At 52.4% G+C, this 22,519-nt stretch overlaps 2 protein-coding genes and 1 long non-coding RNA gene across 9 annotated transcripts in view; 2 read left to right on the top strand and 1 right to left on the bottom strand.

Annotated features, from left to right (window-relative positions):
- Positions 1–2,648: 2,648 nt before the first annotated feature.
- PPM1G (protein phosphatase, Mg2+/Mn2+ dependent 1G) lies at positions 2,649–18,750 on the bottom strand. Of its 5 annotated transcripts, none has more exons than XM_023924134.2 (10): positions 18,110–18,750; positions 14,198–14,267; positions 8,912–8,997; positions 8,439–8,571; positions 6,589–7,058; positions 6,031–6,168; positions 5,040–5,274; positions 3,915–4,044; positions 3,675–3,777; positions 2,649–3,330 (listed from the first exon to the last, which is right to left on the bottom strand). In XM_023924134.2, the coding sequence occupies exons 1-10, from the start codon at positions 18,227–18,229 to the stop codon at positions 3,136–3,138; spliced, it is 1,680 nt and encodes a 559-aa protein (XP_023779902.1). In that variant the 5' UTR covers positions 18,230–18,750; the 3' UTR covers positions 2,649–3,135. The 5 variants fall into 5 exon arrangements, with proteins under 5 accessions (XP_023779902.1, XP_086731359.1, XP_086731357.1 ...); XM_086875233.1 differs by having other exon boundaries at positions 18,553–18,724; XM_086875231.1 differs by having other exon boundaries at positions 18,425–18,651.
- Positions 9,408–11,510, top strand: LOC147654523 (uncharacterized). The gene is made up of 3 exons (XR_015282608.1): positions 9,408–9,629; positions 10,686–10,884; positions 11,012–11,510. It is a non-coding gene; the product is annotated as an uncharacterized LOC147654523 (long non-coding RNA).
- The window catches only part of NRBP1 (nuclear receptor binding protein 1), a 34,794-nt gene continuing 30,982 nt past the window's right edge, over positions 18,708–22,519 (top strand). Inside the window, exons 1-2 of one of the 3 annotated variants that reach the window (XM_086875238.1) lie at positions 18,708–18,918; positions 19,103–19,322. In XM_086875238.1, the coding sequence (XP_086731364.1) occupies positions 19,119–19,322 (204 nt within the window). In that variant the 5' untranslated portion in view covers positions 18,708–18,918; positions 19,103–19,118. The remainder of the gene's footprint in view (positions 18,919–19,102; positions 19,323–22,519) is intronic. The other 2 variants (XM_086875237.1, XM_086875235.1) reach the window with 2 other exon arrangements.

Genomic DNA, 22,519 nt, shown 5'->3' with positions numbered 1-22,519 from the left:
TCCTGTGGCAAAACTCCCCTGACAGTGCAGCCCCATGGCAGCCCACTGGTGTGCACGACAGGCGTCACATCTGTACCTGCGTGAGGAAGAGGCCACCCAGGCGATGCAGGGGTTGTTGTGGCTGCCCTGACTGTTCCAGCTGATCTGCTCTGAGAGCAGGCTGCAGAGCTGGGGGAGGGCAGCAGCCCCCCAGCTCCAGTCTCTGGTGCTGATCCCCGCAGGGATCTGTCCTGCAGCAAGGCCAGTGTGGAGGGACCACAAGGGAACACTCTGGGCTGTTGTGGGAACCTGTTGCCAGATGGGTTGTGTAGTCTCAGGCATTGGGATCCTCACCACTCTTGACTCCACTGCAGCACCCTTTTTTTTCCCATAGGAAAAAAAAAAAAAGCTACTTCTGCATGTTTTGCTACTCAGAGTTGGGCAGTCACAGAATGAGTAAATGATTTGGGTTGGAAGGGAATTTAAAGCTCATTGTTGTCCCTTGCCATGGGCAGGGATACTTTCCACTAGACAAGATTGCTCCAGGCTTTATCCAACCTAGCCTTGAACACTTCCAGCTTCTCTGGGCAACCTGTGCCAGGGCCTCAACAGGAAAGAATTTCTTCACAATGTCCCATCTAATCCTGCCCTCTGGCAGTGGGAAGCTATTTCCCCTTGTCCTGTCCTGCCAGACCCTTGTCCAAAGTCCCTCCAGCTTTCTTTAGGCACTGTGACTCTAAGGGTCTCCCTGGGTCTTTCTTTTCTCCAGACTGAACATCCCCAGCTGTCCCAGCCTGTCACCACAGGAGATGAGGTTTGTGAGCTGGCTCACCTGCACAACATCTCCAGCTGCTCTGGGATTCCCATGTGATGGGGTTGTGCCTTTGGCAGTGCCTTGCACTGGAGCTCTTCCATTTTCAAGGATGAACTCCACCCTTCTGGTCCTGGGCTGTTGTCTCAGCTCCCAGTTTAGTCTGACCCTCACCAGTCCAGCTGCCCCTCCTGGTACCTTTGAGCCCCTTTCCTGGCAGCCTCAAGCTTCAGCTCCCCACCCTGTCTGGTGGCTCTGCAGTGAATTATTCAGTCCTGAACTGCTTTCTGGTGTTTGGAGTGTCCAGGCTGGGCTCCTGCAGCCCTGTGCGAGTCTGGTGCTTCAGAGCCTCCAACGACACAGTGCTGCAGCTGGATTTGCTGCCGAGGCTGTTCTTATGCTCAGGAACTCTGGATGAGCTGTGTGTTCCCTTAGAACAGGGGTGCCTGAGGAGACTTTTCCTTTGCAGATGTGGGTTTGTTCTCAGCGCAACTTCCACTTGCTGCCAGGTGGGTTTATCTCAGGATCATTCTGGGAAGGGGCTGCTCAGTACCTCACACTGCTGTGCTGTCAGTGTCCTGGTCAGGGTTACTCCGGATTGAATAAACAGAATGGAGAATCACAGGGACAAGCAGTCCTAAAGTGTTAGTTATTTCTGCAGTCCCTGAGAGCCTGAGCTGAGGCAGCTTTGCTTGGTGACACTAAAACCAGTTTGTCTCAATTCCTATATGCTGTCATCCTATTCCTGCTGCCAGGCTTCCATCTAGAGGGTTTGGTTTTAAATTTTCTTCCTGGTCATTAAGGTTTGTGATGCAGTCTCCAGTCTCTGTTGGAGTCCCAAAACGGCTCTGATTTGTGGTGACCTGACATTAGTGTCTGGGATTGAGCAGTGACTGGGTTTAGGCCATTTTCTGTGTTTCTGTTGATGTTTTATCATGCTGATTTTTACTCAAAATGCTCTGTGGTGGGTCCTGTGCCACAGCAAAGGCCCTCAGAGCTGCAGCTGTTTGGGGAACAGATGCAGGGGTTCTGCTGTGGCTGCCTGACAGGTTCAGTGTTGGCAGCTCACCAGGAACACAGTGGAGCACAGGATCCTGGAGGCTGTGCAGGGAGAGGCCCTGCTCAGCTCCGAGAGCCAGTGGCAGCTCTGGCCTGGCTGTCACAGTGTCCCCAGGATGTCACAGGATGGTCAGACAGGGGTACCTGAGGTCCACGAGGCCAGTGGGAGACACCTCCCACCCCAGCAACGGGGACTGCTGCCCACAGAGCCTGTGGCTCCCATGGAATCCTGGGGCAGGTGGGACAGCCGCAGGCTGCAGGGGAAGGAGGGACTGGGGGAAAGAACAAGTGTGGGAAATGGGCATAAAATGGGCCAACTGTGTATAAAAAGAAATAATGGATCACCACAGAGTACTCTTCTTTTCCAGTGTTTTGCTGGGTGCATGGGCTCTTCCTGCTACACAGGGAGAGCTCACCTGTATAGCCCACCCTTCCATCAGTGTTCTACAACCCATGGACATCGCTCCTGCTGGAGCACCCACGGGTATCGACAGCCCTTGGGCCGGGCTGGGAGGAGCCCTAGAGCTTGGCATCAGGGAGGAGCTGCCTCTTGACCCACCTTGATAGAAGGTGCAGCTTTATGGGTGCTAGAGGCAGGTGAGCTCAGGCACATAACTGGTACCCCCATCCCTTGAGTAGAGACAGACTTTTCTCCAAAGGCTCAAGTTTACTGTGAGACTCCTCAGAAGAGCTGTCCTGGGGAAACTGGGAGCCACAGGCCAAAACCACAGGGACAAATGTTCTCCTCCCCACCCCACCTTCCGCTCCAGGAAAGAACCAAGGACCAAGATCACACCTGTATTTTCTGATCTTTTAGTTTGAAAAAAGTATTGATTGAAAGTGTACAACTGAACATGGCGTGGTCGCAGCACCACTGCCAGATTGCTTCACAAATAAAAACAGAAAGGGCCTTAAATAATCGGGTGCAGATTAAAAAAACCTCAACAGTGAAAAAGTTCTTCCCTCCAAACAGAAATTCACAGGCACAGAAATGGCAACAACCACATGGAGACAATGGGGGGACATCCTCCTCCTCCTCCTCCTCACGGCAGACTCTGATGCAGCGCTCCCTGGCGCAGCTCCATCCTCGCTCCCTCTTTGGAATGGTTATGGATGAACAGTGCGACATGCCCTTGCTAACCAGACCCGCCCCCACCCCCTGACCAGGACACGGACAAACAAGGCCTCTGCTAAGGCTAAAAAAAGGACAAGACTTGAGTCTTGAGTTCAGCATGGGTAAGAAACGAGAGTCTGGTGAGCACAGCCCAGTCCCCAGGTGGGCCCTGCTACTCAAGTTTGGCCTTCTTGGTGCTGTCCCCACCGTTCTCCTCTGCTGGTGCTGCCGCCTCCCCCAGTTTCCGCTTCCCACTCTCAGCAGGTGGGTGTGTGTTACGGGGTTTGAAGCTGATAATGATGCAGGTCATGTTATCGCAGCCCGTGCCATCCCCTGAGGTGTCTGGAGCCAAGCACTGATCCAGCAGCTGGGAAGGGATGGGGCAAGTTAGCAGAGAGAAAAGACACACTGGGACCACCCCAAGGCACTGGGCCCATTCCAGCACCTGCCTGGCTCAGGGGCTGCCAGGCCAGACCTGTGCAGGAGGAGTCAAAGGCTGTTCCCACTGGACAAGGGACAGAGATGGCCTCAGCAGCCCCAGGTTTCTGAATGTGAGCAGAAACTCCTTTGCCTGGACAGCACCCCTGAGGTCAGACACTGGCTGGAGTGCCCAGAGAACCCATCTGAGGGAGTGGGAGGGCAGAGCCGAGCACTGAGCTGGGACACAGAAATGCCACGTTGCTGGAGGGACAGCACCTCTCCTGATCTTACCTCTTCTACAATGGAGGAGAGTGGCCGCAGGACTCCGTTCTCATCCTTCTGGGTGATCTTTGACTGGATGAAATCCACCACTTCCTGGCTGCTCATCACATTCCTGCAGAGCAGAGAGGTCAGAAAGGCAGGCAAAGGGAGCACACATGCCAGTGTCCAACAGGCCTTCCTCAGGTCCTGCTCTGGAGAAAGGCTGGAGCAGTGATGCCCCAGAAGCACAACAGCTCCCCCACTACTCACCAGATTCCATCACAGGCAATGACCATGAAGTCGTGCTCATCATTTATTGTCAGCACTTTGATGTCAGGCAAGGCAGAGATCATCTGCTCTTCCGGAGGGAGGTTCTTGTTCCTCTTGTAGAAGTGATCCCCTGTGGTGGGGAGGAAGATGTCTGGGCACAGGCAGTGCTGCCTGCCCTGGACAGTGAGCAGCACTGCCCTGCCACAGGGCATTCCCAGTGGGAACCTGAAATCAGGCTGTGGGCCATGAAGCAGAGCAACCATTGCAGGTTACAGGTGTAAGCTCTTGGCAAGCCCAGGGAAGAGGGGTCTTGGCCAGCTCAGGCTCTCTTTACAGCAAACCAAGTGCCCCCTTCCCTACCTCCTGAGGCAACCAACTCCAGGCCAACAGCACACAGGACCAATCACTTCTGAAGAGGCTGTGGCTGCCCCATCTGTGAAGTGTTCAAGGCCAGGCTGGATGGGGCCTGGAACAACCTGGTCTAATGAAGGTGTCCCTGCCCATGGCTGTGGCTGTAATTGGTTGAGCTTTGATTCCTTCCCACCCAAACCACTCCAGGATTCATTTTATGATTCAAAGTTCACTTGAGAAAACTGGCCCTCAGCTCTGGCTAGCAGTTTGTCAAGAATCATCCTATGAACAGACTTCTAGGGCCACCACAGAATAGCAGGGGGCAATGCCAGTGTCTCCTAGACAGACTCCTTATTTCCATCCTAGTGTTTTTCATATCTTTACACTAAGATGATTTCAGTGGTTTGGGTCCTTCTGTACACACTCAAATAAATGGGCTCAAACTGCCATGAAGCCAGGTCCACAGGAAGCAACACAGAAAGATTCCTCAATAACCCAGTAAGCAGGAGAAGGCCTGTTCCCAAAGGCAGCAGTCAGGTTTTGGGACAGTTTACATAAGGTGGTTTCTGACAACCCAGCTGCTGCTTTCCACTGATGTCCAACTGTTTCATGGCTGTTTTCTCCAATTAGACTGCAATCTCCCATCAGATATTGAGGAGTTTTCACTCATCTTGTTAAACCTTGTTCCATAACCTCAGTGGCAGTGCTGTCAGCATGGCTCTCCTGAGGCTGGTGCTCCAAGGCCAGGCCTGCCAGCACCCCCCTCCTGCTTACCAATGGCCCTGGAGAGGTTGAGGCCGCCGTTCACCCTTCCATCCATGGTGACCTTGCCACCAGCGTTCTTTATCCTGGCCAGCTCCACCTCATCCTCTGGCTTGTGGTCGTAGGACATGTCGACGGCCTTGCCTCCCTCCGACACGACACAGCGCGAGTCCCCGGCGTTGGCCACAATCAGCTGCTTGCCCCGGATGAGCGCCACGACAGCCGTAGTGCCGCTGTCTGAGCCAGGCTGCAAGAGACAACATCTTGGTGAGATTTCCTCCTCTATCTCCTTGTCAGCTCTTTAAGGGAACCAGCACCAGCTGCACAGCCCCAGCAGTGTCCCAGGGTGCTGCACCACACCCCATAAGCACACAGAGAACAATGGAGAAAGCCTGAGGGAAGTGGGAAACACTAGGAATGTGTGTGTGTTCACTGAGGGGCAGGGCTAGGCAACACCTCCATCCCAGTCTCATGCAGTGTGGGGGGGTCAGGATTCTCTGGCATTCCACAGGTCTGTACCCTCTGCTCTAATGTGCTAATTCCAACCCCAGCCCAGCTTGAGCACATCCTCACTTCAAATCAGGACATTTCCCTTAAGGGAGAAATTGGCACCTTGGAAGCCATGTCCCCTTCACCTGACCTCCTGACTGCGTTGTCACAGGCTGAAGAGCCACAGCCCTGGCCTGGTGAGGAGTCATGCTGCACTCTGGAGCAGTGGTGCCAGCAGAGCCCTCCTGTTCTTGCCCCATGCTCTCCCCTCCACACTGCTTTCCAAGCACCTCACACCCAGCAGCAGGATCAGCCTCTTCGATCCTAACCCAGCATCCAGATCTAGGCCCATCCCTCAGCTTTTGCACAAACCCAGGCTGTCAGCAGCTCCCTCAGCCCCAGAAGAGTGCACAGGGTGTTCTATCTCCACCTGAACAGGAACACCCCCCAGCTGAGTCTCTCAAGTGCCCCTGGCTCCACACTGAGCTGCAGAACACAAAACCAGGGCACGCACCTCCTCTTTCCCCTCCATGCCCGGTAACAACATTTCCTCCTCTTCATCCTCATCCTCCTCTGCTTCTTCGGTGTCATCTTCATCATCTTCATTCTCTGCCTCTTCACTGCTGTAACCATCCTCATCCTCACTACATTCCTACAAGAAAGAAGAGACCACAGGAGTCACACAGGGCACTTGGTGCTGTCCCCTGCTGGTCCCTCCATCCTGGGGACCAACGGTCAGCTCCTCCCAGAGGTGTGGGGTGACCTGCCATGTGTCCCCCACACTTGATGGCTACAGCCAGAGCAGCTGGTATCACTACAGCAGTGGATGAAGGGATGGTGCATGCAGCAGGACCAAGGGCCATCAGCTATGGCTGCTGCAGGATGAGGGTGTGTCCTTCGGGGTTAGCTCAACAATCCCAAACATTCCCATGGGATGGCCTCAAAGGATCAGCCTGAAACACCTGCTCCTAGGAACACACCTAGGATGAGCCAGAGGCTTGTCTCAAGTACCACCATAAGCAATGCATTCTGCCCAGCCAGAAGGCCACTCTGTTCCAGTGCTGTTTCCTACCTCACTGTCTTCCTCCTCTTCCTCAACCTCATCTGACTCATCCTCACTGTCCTCAAAAAATTTGGATTTGGTTGTGCGCTGGGGCTTTCCTGTAGAGGAGCAGGAGGGCCCGGCCTCCCCAGTAGAAGAGGTGACGGCCTCGTCACCTTTGCCTAGTTCAGGCTTCTGCAGAGCAGGGCTGTTGCCTCCAGCGCTGGCTTTGTCTGAGGTGGAGGAAATACCCGTGATTTCTTCATCTGGCTTCCCGTTCTTCCTCTCCTTGTGGTCAGGAAGCTCCCCTGGGTCAGCCTCTCCATTCATATTTGACTCCCCATCATGCTGCTTGCCTGTCCCCTCCACAGCGTTATCCCCAGCTGCAGCTACAGACTTGGCTTTGATGTTCTTGGTGCAGTTTTGTCCATAACGTGTGAGAAGCTCCTCGATGGTCATTGTGGCTTCTTCGTGCAGAAGAGCAGCTTCCTCATTATCCACTGCAAATGGAAGAGGGAGGGGACAAGGACAGAGAGGGTGAGAGAGCAGGATACCCGCCACACTGGTCCTGTGGTGAGCTGCTCCAGCTGAGGCTGCTGCTGGCAGAGTTCCAGCAGTCCTCCCCAAGCTGACTGTGAGCACACAGCCAGGCCTCTGCCCTCCCACTGCTCCCAGATGCTGCAGGGGAGCAGGATGGTGTAGCTCTGGAGCCTCCACAGGATGGGACAGCAAGGCCACAGTTCTGCCCACAGCACAGCCTGCCAGTGCACCCACTGCCCAAGACCCAGTGCTCCCTGGCTGACTGACGGCACCACAGAGCATTTACATCAGGCCTAAGGGCTGGTGGTAGCACAGTGTTCACATCAGGTGTGTGGCCAGGGGGCTGAGCTTCACTTTCCCAAGCACAAGCTCCCTGGGAGCTGCAGGGAAGCAGACTCATCACTTCCATGTGCAGGTTTGATCATTAATGCTGCAGCTGGGAACGAGAGAACAGCTGCTCCACGGGCTTGAAACACCCCAGGGATCCCCACCAGCTGGCATTTGGACAGGTACAAGAGGTGAGAGCACAGCTTTGGCCATCTCCCAAGTGGGACTAGACAAAGTGGGATGACTTTCCCCAGTAACCATGGGCCAAAGACCACTGCTTCCCTATTGACATCCCCTCGCATATAGTTTGCTATTTAATCCCAAAAGGAAAACAAATGCAGATCGGCCAAATGCTCCTGAAAATACAGAACAGAAAGAAAGAAAACCCAACCAGCCACCCACACACTTAATTCCTGTCAGCTGGAGAAAAAGAAACAACAAATACAGTGTTTCCAAACTGACACATTGTTCATATTGACAGAATCACCTTGCATCTGTCACAAGGCTGGTCACAAGGTACTCAGCATGAGTAGCACAGATTCCACCCTAGGAAACACCTCCTGGGCTGGCAACCACTTGCTGGTGGAACATTTGCTTCTTTGTGGGAAGAAGAACTGCTGAAGAGACCAGGATCTGCTTCAATCCTATCTGCAGCTGGTGGCTGCCACCAGCCAGGGAGAGCTGAACACTGCACACCACATCGTTTCCCTTCCACAACTGAGCCCAGCTCAGAGTTCCTGATATATCCTGGAACCCTGCAACGCACGGAGGAAGCTCTATAGAAAATGGACAGACTGTTTTGTTATCCATAGTGTTAAGCTTGCAGATGGTTAAGGGTTCCCCCAGCACCAGTCCAAAGCCAAGGACAATGCTAATGGGCAGTAGCTCAACTCAGCCAAAATTTAACTGAGAAACTGGCACAGAAAACCTTGTGCCCAAGGAGACTTGACCCTGCTGCTCTACACCCCTGTCCTGGAGCTGCAGCCTTGTCTGTTCAGTGGCATCTCACTTACCATCATCTTCATCAGCAACTTTCTCCTTCTCATCCTCATCGTCCTGTGGCCGCCCAGCCATCTGGGAGAGCTCCTTAATCACCTCCTCTGTGGTGAGCTTGGCATCAATGGCCAAGAATGCATCTTCCAGGGCCTGTGTGTGAACACAGACATGAGTGGCCAGCTGCCCTTTCCCTACAGGATGCATGCCTGCCATACTGTGCGATCCAGTCTCTTCCAGCTTGCACACTGTAACTAATCACAGCACAGCTGCAGCTGGCAGGGACCTACAGGCTTCTCCTGATCCAACACCCTGCTCCAGCAGGGACACCCAGAGTCAGCTGCTCAGGACTATACCCAGACAGGCTCTGGATGGCTCCAAGAATGGAGACTCCATCACCTCCCTGGAACAGCCCACGCCCAACTGGGTACTGACACAAGGGCTTTCCTTTGTGTTGGCACTTACTCAGTCCAGGACAGAGTTAGCACCTTACCTTTTGCAATTTCCCTTCCTTGTAGGCCTTCTGGTCTTTGATGATCTCAGGGAGGTACTTGGCACAGTACAGGGCAACTTCTTCTCCTGAAAAAGAGCAGAAACTATTTAAAGAGGCTGATCCTTCCAGACAGAACCTGCTCTTGAGCAACTGGATTCCTGAGGTAAATCCTGGGACACAAGCCAGAGCTGCTCCAGACACAGAACTGTGACACAGCAGCTAAGTGTAGGGATCCTGCTCATACCTTCCCGGCAAGATGCGCAGATGGTCCTGACAAACCTCAGAGCTCCAAATCACCAGGTTTGGCCAACGCTGTGAACTTCCCAAGAGGGAGCTTAGGCCCACAGTGGCACTTAGACTGACTCTTTAGGTCCAGCCTACCTGGAAATCTTTAATTTCACATGTCAGTGAAAACAGAAAGAGAAGCTTTTGTTTACTGTTCTATTGGAGCATTACCAACGTGCAGTGAACACATAAAAAGCGTTCTGTCTTCTAGTGTGTGTTCCAGACCAATAGCAATGAGATCCCAGAGTCTGAGATGGACTTCTCAGGAGACAGGGCGGTCACTTGGTACAGGAAAGAGCACAGCAAGGTAAACAGCAGCCAGAACACTGCACTGAGAGCACAGGGGATAACCAGTACTGAGAGATAGCTCAAGTCAAGTGCTCACCCTAGAGCAGCTGAAAGATTTCCAAAAGCCAGAAGCTCCCACAGCTTGGTAAGTAATTATGTCAGGTATGGAATAGGGCATGGGAGGAATTTGTTTAGATACTGAAGGTGCTATTAAGAGAGAAGAAAGAGTAAACAGAGGAGTGATGAATTTCTGTAGTTTATCTTGAACAGGGCAAGAAAGAGTAGTGTGAGTTGTAAGAGATCAGACTAGTCATTGAGGTTTTTATATAAGCAAAGAACAGTGTAGGACACAGGAAGGTGGCTCACACCTGACAGAGAAGAAAAATTAGAGCCAGAAACTGAGAAACAAATTAAATGACTGCACAGAAAGAGGGAGAGGAGCAGGGCAAGCTGCAGGTAGGTGGAGGGTCCCACTGCAGGGTCCAGGAATATCTTGAGGCTGTGCTGGACCAATCATTCCCTGTCACAACACAAAGAAGTAGCAGTGTGGGTGGCTGGGCACAGCATGCCAGAGCCTACCTGCACCTGGGGCTTTCCTCTGGCTGTCGGTACAGCCTACGTGGGCTCCTTTCCTTGGGCTACAGGACCATTTTCACACAGGAGCATTTTTCACAGGATGGACCAGCCACACAACTCCTGATCTTCCTGCTGCACATCCCAACTTCCCTGCCCTTCTCTGAGCCCAACAGAGACTGTGCATGACAAAAAGTTGTGCAGGCAGGAGCAAAGCTCTGTGAGGGAATGGGGAGCAAGGGAAGTGAGAGGAGAGCAGCAGCAAGCCATCAGTTCAGCAAAGGGAACACAATGGGAAGAAGAGAAGTAGGGAGGTTTGGGAGAAAGACAGACAAGGGGCTTTTCCAATGTACCTGCAGAGATGGGATCAAGTGGCCATTGACAGAGAACAGAAACAGCAAAATGGCTGTTGCTACACAGTGCTGCAAAGCATTTCATGGTACACACTGAGGGAACAGAGACTGGGTTTGACCTGGAAACACTGGAGAGGACCTCTGACAAGGGCTTAGAGTGACAGGACAGGGGGGAATGGCTCCACATTGATAAAGGGCAGTGTTAGATGGGATATTAGGAAGAAAGTCTTGCCTGTGAGGGTTGTGAGGTTTTGGCCATTCTGTGTTTTCTCCAGAAAAAACTCTTGGAAGAAGGTAAAAAATCGTTAGTTGTCTCCGTGAGATGGAAGCTGAAGGACAGTGATGGCCTCAGTGCAAAGCCCAAATGCTAGATGAGGCTCAAGGTCAGCGTTTGAGTAACAGAACTCTCAGTCAAACACCACTGATCACTGCAGAGCCCAGCGAACAGCAGGACCCAACACCAGCCTCTAACAGGTACAGCACAAAAAAGAGATGGTGTGGGTCAGGTAAACTGATCTTGGGAACACCTGATCCAGCAGTGTGAGCTGCAGCTGTTGACAGATACAAATCCCCTGACATGCTCTGCTCTATTCATTACTAGCTCCAACCCTTCCAGCCCCATGGCAGGTGCCAGGAATGGACTGCTGTGGTTTAACCCCAGGGGGCAACTAAACACCACCCAGCCACTTGCCCACCTCTCGTGGAATCATGGAATGGTTTGGAAGAGTAAAAGGCAAGTAACACTTGAGTCAAGAGAAGTTTGAAAGAATAACAGTAATAATTTTTTTTTTTAAAACGGTGAAAAGGCAAAGAGCGAAGGGAGAAAAATAAGCCTCAAAACAGACAAGCAATGCCAGATCTGTGTCAATGAAGACACATTAGTTGAAAAAAGGCTAAAGCACAAGTAGACAGCAATAGAGACTGATCAAATACTCCCTGGCCCCCACTCAAAGGACAGAGTGCCCAAATATCATTCTCCGGAATCTGGGGGCAGGGAGGCCAGAGCACATAAAGAAGCTGAGGAAGGGAAAAAAACTGGCCCAGCAGCATCTTTCAAACACTGGAAGGCTTGTCCACAAGAGGGAAACGTAAAAGAAAAATTGATGAATGAAATGGAAAATGCTAATATGTAAGAAACCCCCCAAATGCACCTTTTTTCAAATAACACAGTAATAAAATCTTTTCCCAACCAATCTGGAGCAGGAAGCTTACTGGAGAGCTTCAGGCTGAGAGATGAGCAAGGTAAGAGAAGGTATAAGAGAAGCTAAATTCAGCTTTTGCACTGCCAGCTAATAAAGCTTAGCAAGGTTCCCACCCAAAAACTTACTCTTACATGGGAGAGACCTGAAAAATTCCTTCAAACTGAAGAGCTAATGCATCAATAAAATCACACAATAGTAGGGGATGGGCAAAAGCTGTTCTTCTAAGTCAGATTCAACTATATCCATATCCTTCCTGGAATGGTTTGTCTAGGAAGAGCTGTAGAGATTCAATCACTAGAAATCTAAAATACAAGTTAGAAACTCATGTCAGTGCTTTGCCATTCCATGCCTTTCCCTAACATCTATCTTGAATTTTCCCTGTTGTATTTATGAACCTCAATCACAATACCTAATGTCCTATACTAACAGGAATGTCATGAGTGTCCGAAGTCTCTCTAAAACACAATGCATGGAATAAAACCTTGGCAGCTGAGAAACCAACACACTGAGCTCAGAGGAGAACAGATGGTTTGATACTATTCATTCTTGACCCATTTTTGGTAGCTGCTCCTTATATTTATTTTTGCCAGACACACACAAACAGTTTCTGAGGTGAGGAGCTCCTGATCCCTACATCCCATTTCCTTGTCATTTTCTGCCTCTCAGCACCAACCCATCATGCCTGTGTTCTCAAAGATACCCTCCAGGACATCAGTGACTGCTTCACAGGCATCTCTGCACACTCTCAGATGAAGTTCAGGAAAAAAATAATTTCAGGACATGAAATACATTCTTCAGGATGAGATTACATCTTTGGAAGAGCTATTTGCTATGAACAGAAGGAAACTGCACGTAGATTTCCAAAGAGCTTTCAAATAAATCATCAAATGTTTTCCATATTAAGCTGTCAAAGAAAAGCAAGGAGGTTAGATAGAAGCAGCTTTCAGAATGGAGGATGGCCACTGGGAGAGCTCCTTGAAAAGCTAGGTTGTTCAACATCTACATAAATTAGCAGGAAAAGAGGTCAGTAAAACATGATGGATCACTCAGGATGATTAAAATCAAAATAATATACAAGATTTAATAGCAGAATCTTGAGCTCTTACATTATATTGGCAGAGGAAATTCTGTAATAATATTAGATATAATATTTAATAGCAATATTCAGTCATACAAGCAGAGATGAGCCTAGGACTCCTCTTACAGGGAAAAAAGACATGGAGTCCAAAATAGTGAAAGTGAGAAGTACTACCAGAGTGATTATTCACTCATTCCTTGTGTCTTGGATACTGCAGTGAAATTATCAGGCAGTAGATTTAACCGTATCTTTTTCAAATACTGATTCTATGCAAAATGCACAGTGCAATCAATCACCAAGCATAGGAGCCTTCTTAAAATGCAGTTAAGACAAATTTGTGAAGAGTTAGTTCATCCAGAAGACTCCAGCATGTCTCCAGGAAGGAACAGCTACAATCTCCAGTTTAAGGAACCCTTACAGGGAATGGATCTGCCACTTTTGATTTTCACTCTTTCCTTGGAAAGAGTGAAACCACCGGAAGACACCGCCAAGAGTCAATCGCAGGTGATTTTTCTTACCACTTTTTCTTCTGCGACTCTTCTGCTGTCTTGGGTTGCAATGCAAGATGTACCAAAAGTATGTATTCTATCACCATCTGTTAAAACCTGCTGGGGGCAGTGTTCTTTCTCTCTTCCACGACCCATCCCTCATAACTCCAGGGGTAAATCTGTTAGTGGGCCAGCTGTTAAAACCAGGTATGGCAGTGTTCCTCATCCTCCCTGCAGGGGGATTATCTTCTGTCAATGGGCAACTGAGTCTCACTGCAGGACTGATAAAAGTACATCATTCCATTGTGAGATGCTCCACCCAGGGGGAGGAGCCAAGCGTTCCTGCCTGGATATAATCAGAGAATCAGAACACCAGAGGAGACTTTCTCCACTGGATTCCCAGAGGAGAGACCGGACCCATCTACGCCACTGGACCTTCAGAGGAAAACTACACCCTTCTACAGGATCACTGCTTCAACAGAACCACATCTGTCACTCCAGGAGGTCTGCAGCCACCCTTTAATTGGATTGCTACAAACACTCTGACCAACAGGGTGTCAGCTTGTATTCTGACTCTGTCAGTAGTGTTTTTGTACTACTGCATTTTAATTTTCATTTTCCTAGTAAAGAATTGTTATTCCTATTCCCATATCTTTGCCTGAAAGCCCCTTGATTTCAAGATTATAATAACTGGGGGGGGTGTTCACATTTTTCCATTTCAAGGGAGGTTTCTGCCTTCCTTAGCAGACACCTGCCTTTTCAGACCAAGACACCTGCCCAGCTTATCCACCACAGAATCAGCCGTTCTCAAAAGATATAAAAGATGGAATATGAATCTGATTTAAATTTCAGATCAAACCCTGACCTTCCTTCTAGAACCTCTGCTGATGGTATCTATAAAAGAAAATGCTTCCCATCAAGGAGCAGAATTCCTAACAACAGATGGATGCCCCAGCAGCCATGGACAACCCAGAGGGGTCACACTGAAGGACAGGACAGAGCAAAGCAGACGCAGTTACCTCCGTGTCCATCGTAGACAGAGAACATGGCTGTTTCACTGTCCAGCTCGGGAATGCAGTTGTGGGCATCCTGAAAGAGAGAGCAAAGGTCTGGAATGGCAGGGATTGCATTAGATCCAAAGAAGATCTTAGAAACACAAATTTGTTTGTGTTGAAAAAGCCCTCTGAGGCCACTGAGCCCAACCACTGCCCCAGCACTGCCAACCCAAAGTGCTGTCCCATGCCCCCAAGTGCCACATCCACACTGCTTTTAAACCCTTCTGGGGATGGGGACTCCACCCCTGCCCTGGCCAGCCTGTGCCAGGGCTGGACAAACCTTTCCATGAAGAAACTGCTCACAACAGTCAACCTAAACCAACCCTGGCACCGCTTGAGACTGTTTCCTCTTCTCCCGTCCGTTCTTTCCTGGGAGACAAGCGTGACCCCCACCCAGCTGCACCCTCCCATCTAGGAATTGTAGAGAGAGAGAGAAGATCCACCGATCCTCCTTCTCTCCAGGCTGAACCTTCCCCAACTCCCTAAGCCACTCCTCATCAGACACATGGTCCAGATCCTTCCCCAGCTCCACTCCCATCTCTGGACAAAGCACAAAGGTCAACAACACAAGCCATGTACAGTGCACAGCCCTCTTCTCCATAAGGTCTCTGTGGAACAGCCAGCTTTGAGGAAGGCACCCCCATGATTTTACAGCCAAGTGCCTGAATTCCTTCCCCTGTGGGCAAGCAAATCCACCTTGGTTACTGCAACACAGCCTGGAACAGATGGCCATGCTGAACCTTTCTCCTAAGCCCTTCCCCTGCCCAGCCAACCTCCTGAGATTCCTTCAAGTCCAGCCTTCACCCATCACCTCAGCACCTGACACTGCCAGTCAGGAGGAACACGTATCCTTTGATATGTTCAACAACTTAATCTTGTAAAAAGGTAACTTTGTTCTGTGCTCAGGAAACAGGAACAGTGGTTCTGGGTTTATGTAGAGCTCTGCAATGGAACTGCTGGCACTGGGATGAAAAGAGCTTCTGAACAGGCAAGTGACCATCTGAGTTCAAAACAAGTTATGACTGAATGGTAATGCAGGAAATTTCCCCAGCCCTTACAGGAGAGAGAAATGAAAACAGGGATAAACCAAAAAGCAGCATTTTAATGCTCACTTTTCTGAGCATTCACTGAAGCCAATGAACCCCCAACATAATAACTAGGATAAGTCCCAGGTGACCAAACAGCAGTGTAATTAAAGAGATGCAAATGCTGCTGGGGAGGAAACCCAACACTGGCACCAAAAATAGTCTGTGCTGCCCTTGCTGAACCCCCACAGGAGCCTGTCCTGATCTGTCCTGTCACTGAGCCCCGAGCCCGAGGGGCAGGGCTGGCACACGCGGCGGGAGGGCTCAGTCCCCACAGCACATGGGGCTTGCTCTGTCCTGCTCCAAGCACGAGGGCAAAGACAGGTCCTGGCATTGCCAACACCACCAGCAGAGCAGCGAAAGCTCCGCGTGCTGCCAGCCAGCAGTGTCCAGCCCAGCCCTGGCCAGCGAGTTCAGTGACCGCTCTCTCACTGACTGTGATCCTGTGTGCTCAAAGAGCTCACAAAGGCTCCAGAAGTCAGCTCCCTGCTACCCAGCCTTCTAGGATCCCTCAATTCCCCCCAGCCATCTCAGTGGTTACAGTAACAGTGGTGAAAAACTGTATCTGAAACCTCAAACACCCAATTCGGCTGAAATGAGTAGGCAAATTAATGAATTAACCTGAGCTCATTTAACAAGTCTCCATATTTTGAACCAAACTCTTGCAGTTTTTGAAGGGTTTTTGTTTTAAGCCTGGGAGAGGAATGAAGCTGCAAACTGGGGCCATTGGTGTCTCACTGTAGGGGTAAAGTCAAAACAGGAGCAAAGAGTTTGGAGAAGCCCCATCCAACCACATCCTCTGCCTCCCACTAAATCCCAGAGCACTCCTCTGGACTATAAAACTGACTTCAGCCCTTTCCTTTATTGCTTCTAGTACCTAATATGATTTTTTTTTTTTGGTATCCTCATCCTTGGGGTCCCTCATCTGCCCCAAACATTTCCTTACTCCCAAAGCAACCTCTCTGGACTAAGTTACAGTATTTGTTCAGAGCCCTGTATACCCACATCACTTGAAGGCTCCTGAAACCCAAGTACAAGGTGACAAAAAGCTCCTTTACACCCAAAATACCTGTGTCTTATTAGGTGCACACTCTGACTGGCTTCCCCAACACACACAGAACCACAGCATTAAGCACAAACATTTGCTCAGGACTTTCTCCAAGCCTTGCAGAAGAGCAAAAGTGCAACTGAACATGAAGAAAATCAAAAAAACAAAACAAGACAGAGAGCAGAACACAGAGTGCTAGAATGCAAGAAAATGGACTGTTCAGCTGTATGCAAAACATGCATTTCTCTCTCATCAGGCTCACAAACAACCTGGAGCAGGCTAAACTCCTGTCATCTGCTCGTTTCTTGGGATAACTCAACTAAATCACATCCACACTGATGGTCTCAGTGCTGCCTCTGCCAGCACAGATAAACCAGTTATGTTGGGTAGTGCAGCACCCACATCTGCACCTTGGGGCCTCGCCCAGCCTCTGCAAAGGTTCCAGTGCCAGCCCCCAAGTGAGTGAAGTTAGAGCCATGTCCCAGCTGTGGCAGGGCTGAGAGAGCCCCCCAGCACTATAAATTAGGGCTATTCTGCTCTCCCTCACACAGCCCAGCTCTGTGCAAAGGGACACCAGAGCCATGCCTGCATTTAACTGCCTACACACATGTTAATCACCTTTCAGATTACACTCAGTGCTCCAGCAATGTCCCTGTGCCATCAGTTTCCCCCTCCACGGGTAAGGACTAGCTCAGAACTGTGGGCCAGTTCCACACAGACTCTGAGCCAATCTCAGGAGCACAAGAACCAATTCTGGATCTTCTACCCTGAGAACCAGAGCCCTGAGTCTCATGCACAGAAAGGAGGAAACAAGGAAACACCTCTGGCCACTTATTTGTCACCTGTACAACTGCTGTCCCACTCCTAGAAGTTGTGAAGTGTCTGACAAAACAGCTTATGAACCTATATCAGCAAAAATTCAACATCTGACAGTTTGAATGGAACAGCCTCTCCATCCTCTCAGCCATAGGGCTACAAACCAAACACTGAGAGATATACCTGGGATGGCTGCAGGGACCAGGATTAATCCTTACCAAATTCATCTGTTTATTGAATTTTATGTAATAAATGAGCACATTACCGGTACTCACAGAGGGTCTGAAGTTCACAGAGCTGCAGGGCCAGCAGCCCCACACTGCCCTCCTGCCAATCAAGAGCTTTAAAAGCAATTCCTACAGCCTCCTGCACTGGGGGAACACGGGCAAACACCTGGATCCTCAGCCAGCTGTGGGTCTGCTGGTAGCTCATCTGCTCACAACGAGCCCAGAAAAACCAGGACTGGCAACAGGATATTGACAGTAGCCATGAGAAATCTTCTTACAAAACTTCCTATAAATAAATAAAAACAGGGAGGAAGCACAGCAAGACACCGACACTTCATTTCAGAGGAGAAAACCAGGTACTTTCCCTGAGAATTCCCCACTTGATTTCACTCAGCACTTCACCTCAAGCACCAAACGCTCCTTCCCTTCGTTTTTTACCCCGAATTCCTCATTTCTCGAAGGGATTTATCCAGCCACACGTAACCCCCACGACACGGGGGGATTCTCTCCGTAGGAGCCGGAACACGCGGCTTCCGTGCGGAATTCTGGAAAGGCTGAGGCGGCACAAGGAGAGGCAAAATGTTCCTCCCGGCCTGGGGAGGGAGGGGGTGACCGAGAGCTCCTGGACCTCCTCGCCATTCGGCGCCGCCGGGGAGTGCCGGGTGTGGAAGCCGCCGCCCCGCCAGCCTCACCCCCTCACCTCCATGGAGACGCGCCATCCCTGCATGGCGCTGAACCCGAAGTGCAGCGGGCGCGGTCCGAGCCCGGCGCCGTCCCCGGAGCTCTTCACCGTGTTGGGCTGCGACAAGTAGGCGCCCATTGCGGCCGCGGCGGCCTCGGTCGGCGGCGACCGGACCGGACCGGGGGACGCGGGCGGACTGCGGGGGCGGCGGGACCTCGCACCGGCGGGCGGCGACCGGAAGTCGCGCGGCCGGAAGCTCGGCGGCCGGAAGCTCCGACCATAGAGGCGCGGCTAGAGCGGAACCGCGGCCCGCTCCGCCCCGGGACTACCTACACGGCCCGCCGGTGGCTTCAACCTGCCCTGAGGCTCCTCCAGGGGAATAGCGGACTTGCGACTGGCAATGCCGCCGCCAGCCGGTACCGCGGGCGGCCGCTCACACAGATAAAACCACGCACACTCACAACTACCAGAATTATCGTCCTCCCCCTCTACATGAGGAGCCTTAGCGCACACGGCTGCTTATATAGGCTGAGTCACGCCCACCAACCAATCAGCGACCCTGAGGGTCCCCTCTCGCTTTCTCATTGGCTGTTGTACGGGGCTGCCCCGCCTATTCACGATCCTTCCCGGCCCTTCGCGCAGGGCGCCCCCTGCCGTGTGACGCACCGTGGAGCCCCACCCACCGGCCGCTGGCGGGTGCTGACGCGCCGCTCGCGCCGCTGATTGGCTGCGGTACAGGCTCCTCCCCGCACGGCGCGTTACGCAGCGCGGCGGTTGCGGCGGTTGCGGTGGGGACGTGCTCCGGATCGGGAGGTGCTGCGGGCCCGGTAAGTGCGTGGCTCCCACCCCTTGGCCCCCGACTCACTCCGGGACTGCCTAGGTGGGGCGCCGCTGGCAGGCGAGGGGCGCGGCCCCTGCTGACAGGCCCGGAGGGCGCGGCCCGGTCCGGCCCGGCGGGCCCGGCCTGGCCCGGCGCCCCATTGCGCCTCACGGACCGCGCCTCTCCCTCAGGGTGTGCGACCGCAGCATGTCGGAGGGCGAGTCCAAGCAGGTGCCCAGTAGCGGCTCCGACCCCAAGCCGGAGCCCGCCTCGTCTGGCCCGGGGATGACCTCGGTGTCTGCGCCGGTGACTTCCGCGGCGCCCCCAGAGGAGGAGGAGGAGGAGAGCGAGGACGAGTCCGAGATCCTGGAGGAGTCGCCGTGTGGCCGCTGGCAGAAGCGGCGCGAGGAGGTCAGTGCCGGGGACTGGTTACCGGAGCTGGACTGCGGGGGAGCCCGGGCGGGGCCCGGACGGCCGTTTGACCCGCCTCCTCTCCCTCCCCCATCCCCGCTCCTCCTGCCACCTGTCCCCGGGACCACTAGGCCCAGACTGGGGGTCCGTCGCGCCCCCGGGAGGCGGGGAGATGGGTGGCCCTTCGCCAGCCGCAGGGCTGCCGTTCCTCGGGCCCGGAGCTTCTCGGTTGGAGCGCAGCCAGCGATGTCTTCCCCTGCCGCAGGCCGGTGTGACGGCTAGCTGTTGCTGCTGTGGAGCAGGGAGTGGCTCCGGCGCTCCCGGTGTGCATGGCGTTTCATAGATCTTTTTTTCTGAGAATGGTGAAGAGCAGTGACTGGATAGTTCTTAGTGTTCACCGGGGAGTGTGGATGGTACCTGCTGCCGAGGTGGCGAGTCACTTGAGCCAGTTACCTGGGCTCTTCAGCTTTTGAATGCTCGGTTTTGATTTGCTTTGTCATCTGCAGTCAGGACAAAGCACAGTCAGCTCACACAAGCTTGTTTCTTGGCCTGTCCTACCCACATCCACTGCTCAGTGCATGTGCTGGCAGCGTGCTGTGTAAAGGCACAAGGCGATTAGATAGTGTTTGGGACCTATCCTTTTTTTCCGCTTATTGCTGGGCTCTGTTTTTCTTCTTGGGGGCTGTCTGCACAAACTGGTTTCTGCTGGCACGGTGCTCCTGCCCTAGCTGGGCACGCTGTGCAGCCCTGGCAGGTGCTGACAGCCAGACAACGTGCTCATTCCAGTGCTGAGGCACAAGTGCTGATGGAGCTTTTCTCAGCCAAGTCAGGGGCTGAGCAGAGGGGTTTGTCTGCTTTGTCCATCACTGTAGAAAGGGCAGAGCAAACCCCAGTGGTGGTGAGAGAGTCATTTGTTCTGATGTAAATTTGGAGGTCAAAAGAATGTTAGGAATTCCCTGCAGTTCTTCACCTTTGCTTGCCCCAGAGCTGTCATGGTTTGTTTTAACGTGTGCTGGCATGGTGTTCTCAGAATGTGCCTTTTCTAGCGAGGCTTTGCAAATAGGTTACAAATGTAGCTTTAAAAAAAAAAAAAAGGTTCCTTTTTCCCTTTTTTTTAAAAGAAGTGTGAAGCTCTGGCTCTGTCCTTTGCAATATATTCCATACCTGGAGCGCTTTATCTCTTGCTCTGCACTGAAGGGACACATGCTGGAGAACAAAGCTGGTTTGTTTGTGTTTTGTTTTACACCTGTTTTATTTAGTACTGATCATTTTGACACAAAGAGACACATTTTTCTGTGTTCTCCTACAGGACAAGTAAGATTTGGGAGGCTCTAGCGTTTTCTTCGGATTTCAGTTTCCCCTCAGCAGACAAATGAAATGAATTGAAATTTCAGTGTGGCTAAATGATTGTCTTATGGCTTCAGGTTGCCTCTGTAGAGGTCAGAGCTCTGCTTTACCATCACGAGTTGAGGGATGGGCTTTGGGGCCACAGAACACACTGTTGGGTGATCTGGGTGAGCACAGGGCTGCTACTGCTGAAGCCTTCACTCATCAATGCTGCACAGACTTATGTCTGACTGGGAGCAGCCTCAGCTGCAGCTGACCCTGCAGTGAAATCTTGGTGTCTCTGGATTTCATGTGTCAATTTGTGGCTCAGTTAGCCCCCAGCTTGTGGGGAGGCTTTTGTTCCCTGAACTGCATGACATCAGACTCTCTTTGCTGTCGCAGTCATTTGGGCTGATCTGCTCTCCGGAGTAAACTCTTGCACTTCAGATGTCCTAACCTGAAATTTATTTGGAATAACAGGTTTGCTTTCTGTGCATCCCAGAGCAGAGTTCCCTCTTTCCCCGGGAGGTGTGACAGCTCAGTCCGCACTGGTTATTCCTGTCAATGCAGTGTGTGAACAGGCTCTTACTCGCTACCCCTCACAGGGAGACGGTGTTACTCTGTGGAAAAAAGATTTTGCCAACCTTTTCCCATTGATTCAATCCCGATCTTTTATTATGGCAGTATCTGCTGGATGTTGGATCAGATGGCACCGTGGAAACAATGAGTCACGGTAATCTGGAGAGGGATGGGTGCACACACATGGTTGTGGAGTGAGACAGTATGTTCTGCCTGTGCTCTGGTACTTTCTATGTGTGCCATTTTTTCCTGCTTCCTTCGAGTGCCATGCTCCGGTGTAGGTTTTGAAATGTAATGACATTGCTTTTTTTTTTTTTAAAAAAGATTGTTTTACCATCCGTGTCTGATGTGCTCACTGCAGCAGAGGTGTGGCTATGCAGACAGTGCAGAAGGGCCCGCAAGCGGGAAGGAGCAGGCTGGCTGTGAGCCGGGGATGTCGATGCCTGCTTACCGAAACGAGCAGATTTCGGCGGGACGGTGCCCGCGCCGCCGGTCCTGGAACGGTCGTGGGGCGGTAGGACGGCCTGCGCTGGCCGTGCCATCTCCGCACGCCCTCGTCGCCTGCTCCCGATTCGGGGGAAGCGGCCTCAGGCCCTCCCTAGCGCCCCACGGCCCGTCCGGAACCGGGACCGCGGCCGGGACAAGAAGCAGGGCCGGTGCCTGGGCGCCGCGGGGCGGGGCCGGGCGGCCCGGGAAGGGCCCGAGGGCCGGCCTCGCCAACCAATGGCGGGCGGCGCGGAGCGTTACATCACCGCCCGCGGCTTCCATTGGCTGCGGCCCGTCCTGGCCACGCCCCAAAGCGGCCGCACCCGCGGGGCCGTGCCGGGGTCGGGAGGGGACCCTGGACGGGCCTCGGGCAGCTCGGCCTGGCCGAGCCCTGAGCAGGAGCTGCTGCGGGCAGCATAACCAGAACCACTAATGAAAATACATTGTTCACAAGGGGAAATGGTGCTGGGAACAAGTCTGAACGGGGACAGGAGCGGGTGGAGCGCAGCCCTGCAGAAAGAGAGCAAAGGGACCCGGGTGCTGGTCGGCAGCGTCTCGGCTGGATCGAGCATATGCCCTGGCATCGAGAGGACAAACCTGGTCCAGGCAGGAGCAGGATGGGACGGCACAAAACTCCGTCCTGGGCCTGTTACACACAGCAGAACCAGATGTTTATGAGCAGAAATGGTCCCGCTGTAGGTCTTCTCCCTGGGATTCGGGGTCAGGACACCAGGGAGCGGCTCCAAGCTGCGTCTAGGGAGGCTCAGGCTGGACAAGAGGGACTATTTCCTTACCACAAAGGTCAC

This window comes from Cyanistes caeruleus, chromosome 2, assembly GCF_971803275.1.
Source record: "Cyanistes caeruleus chromosome 2, bCyaCae1.hap1.1, whole genome shotgun sequence".
Classification (NCBI taxonomy): Eukaryota; Metazoa; Chordata; class Aves; order Passeriformes; family Paridae; genus Cyanistes; species Cyanistes caeruleus.
The sequence above is the reverse complement of the archived record's forward strand: the minus strand, read 5'-3'. Positions and strand labels throughout refer to the sequence as shown.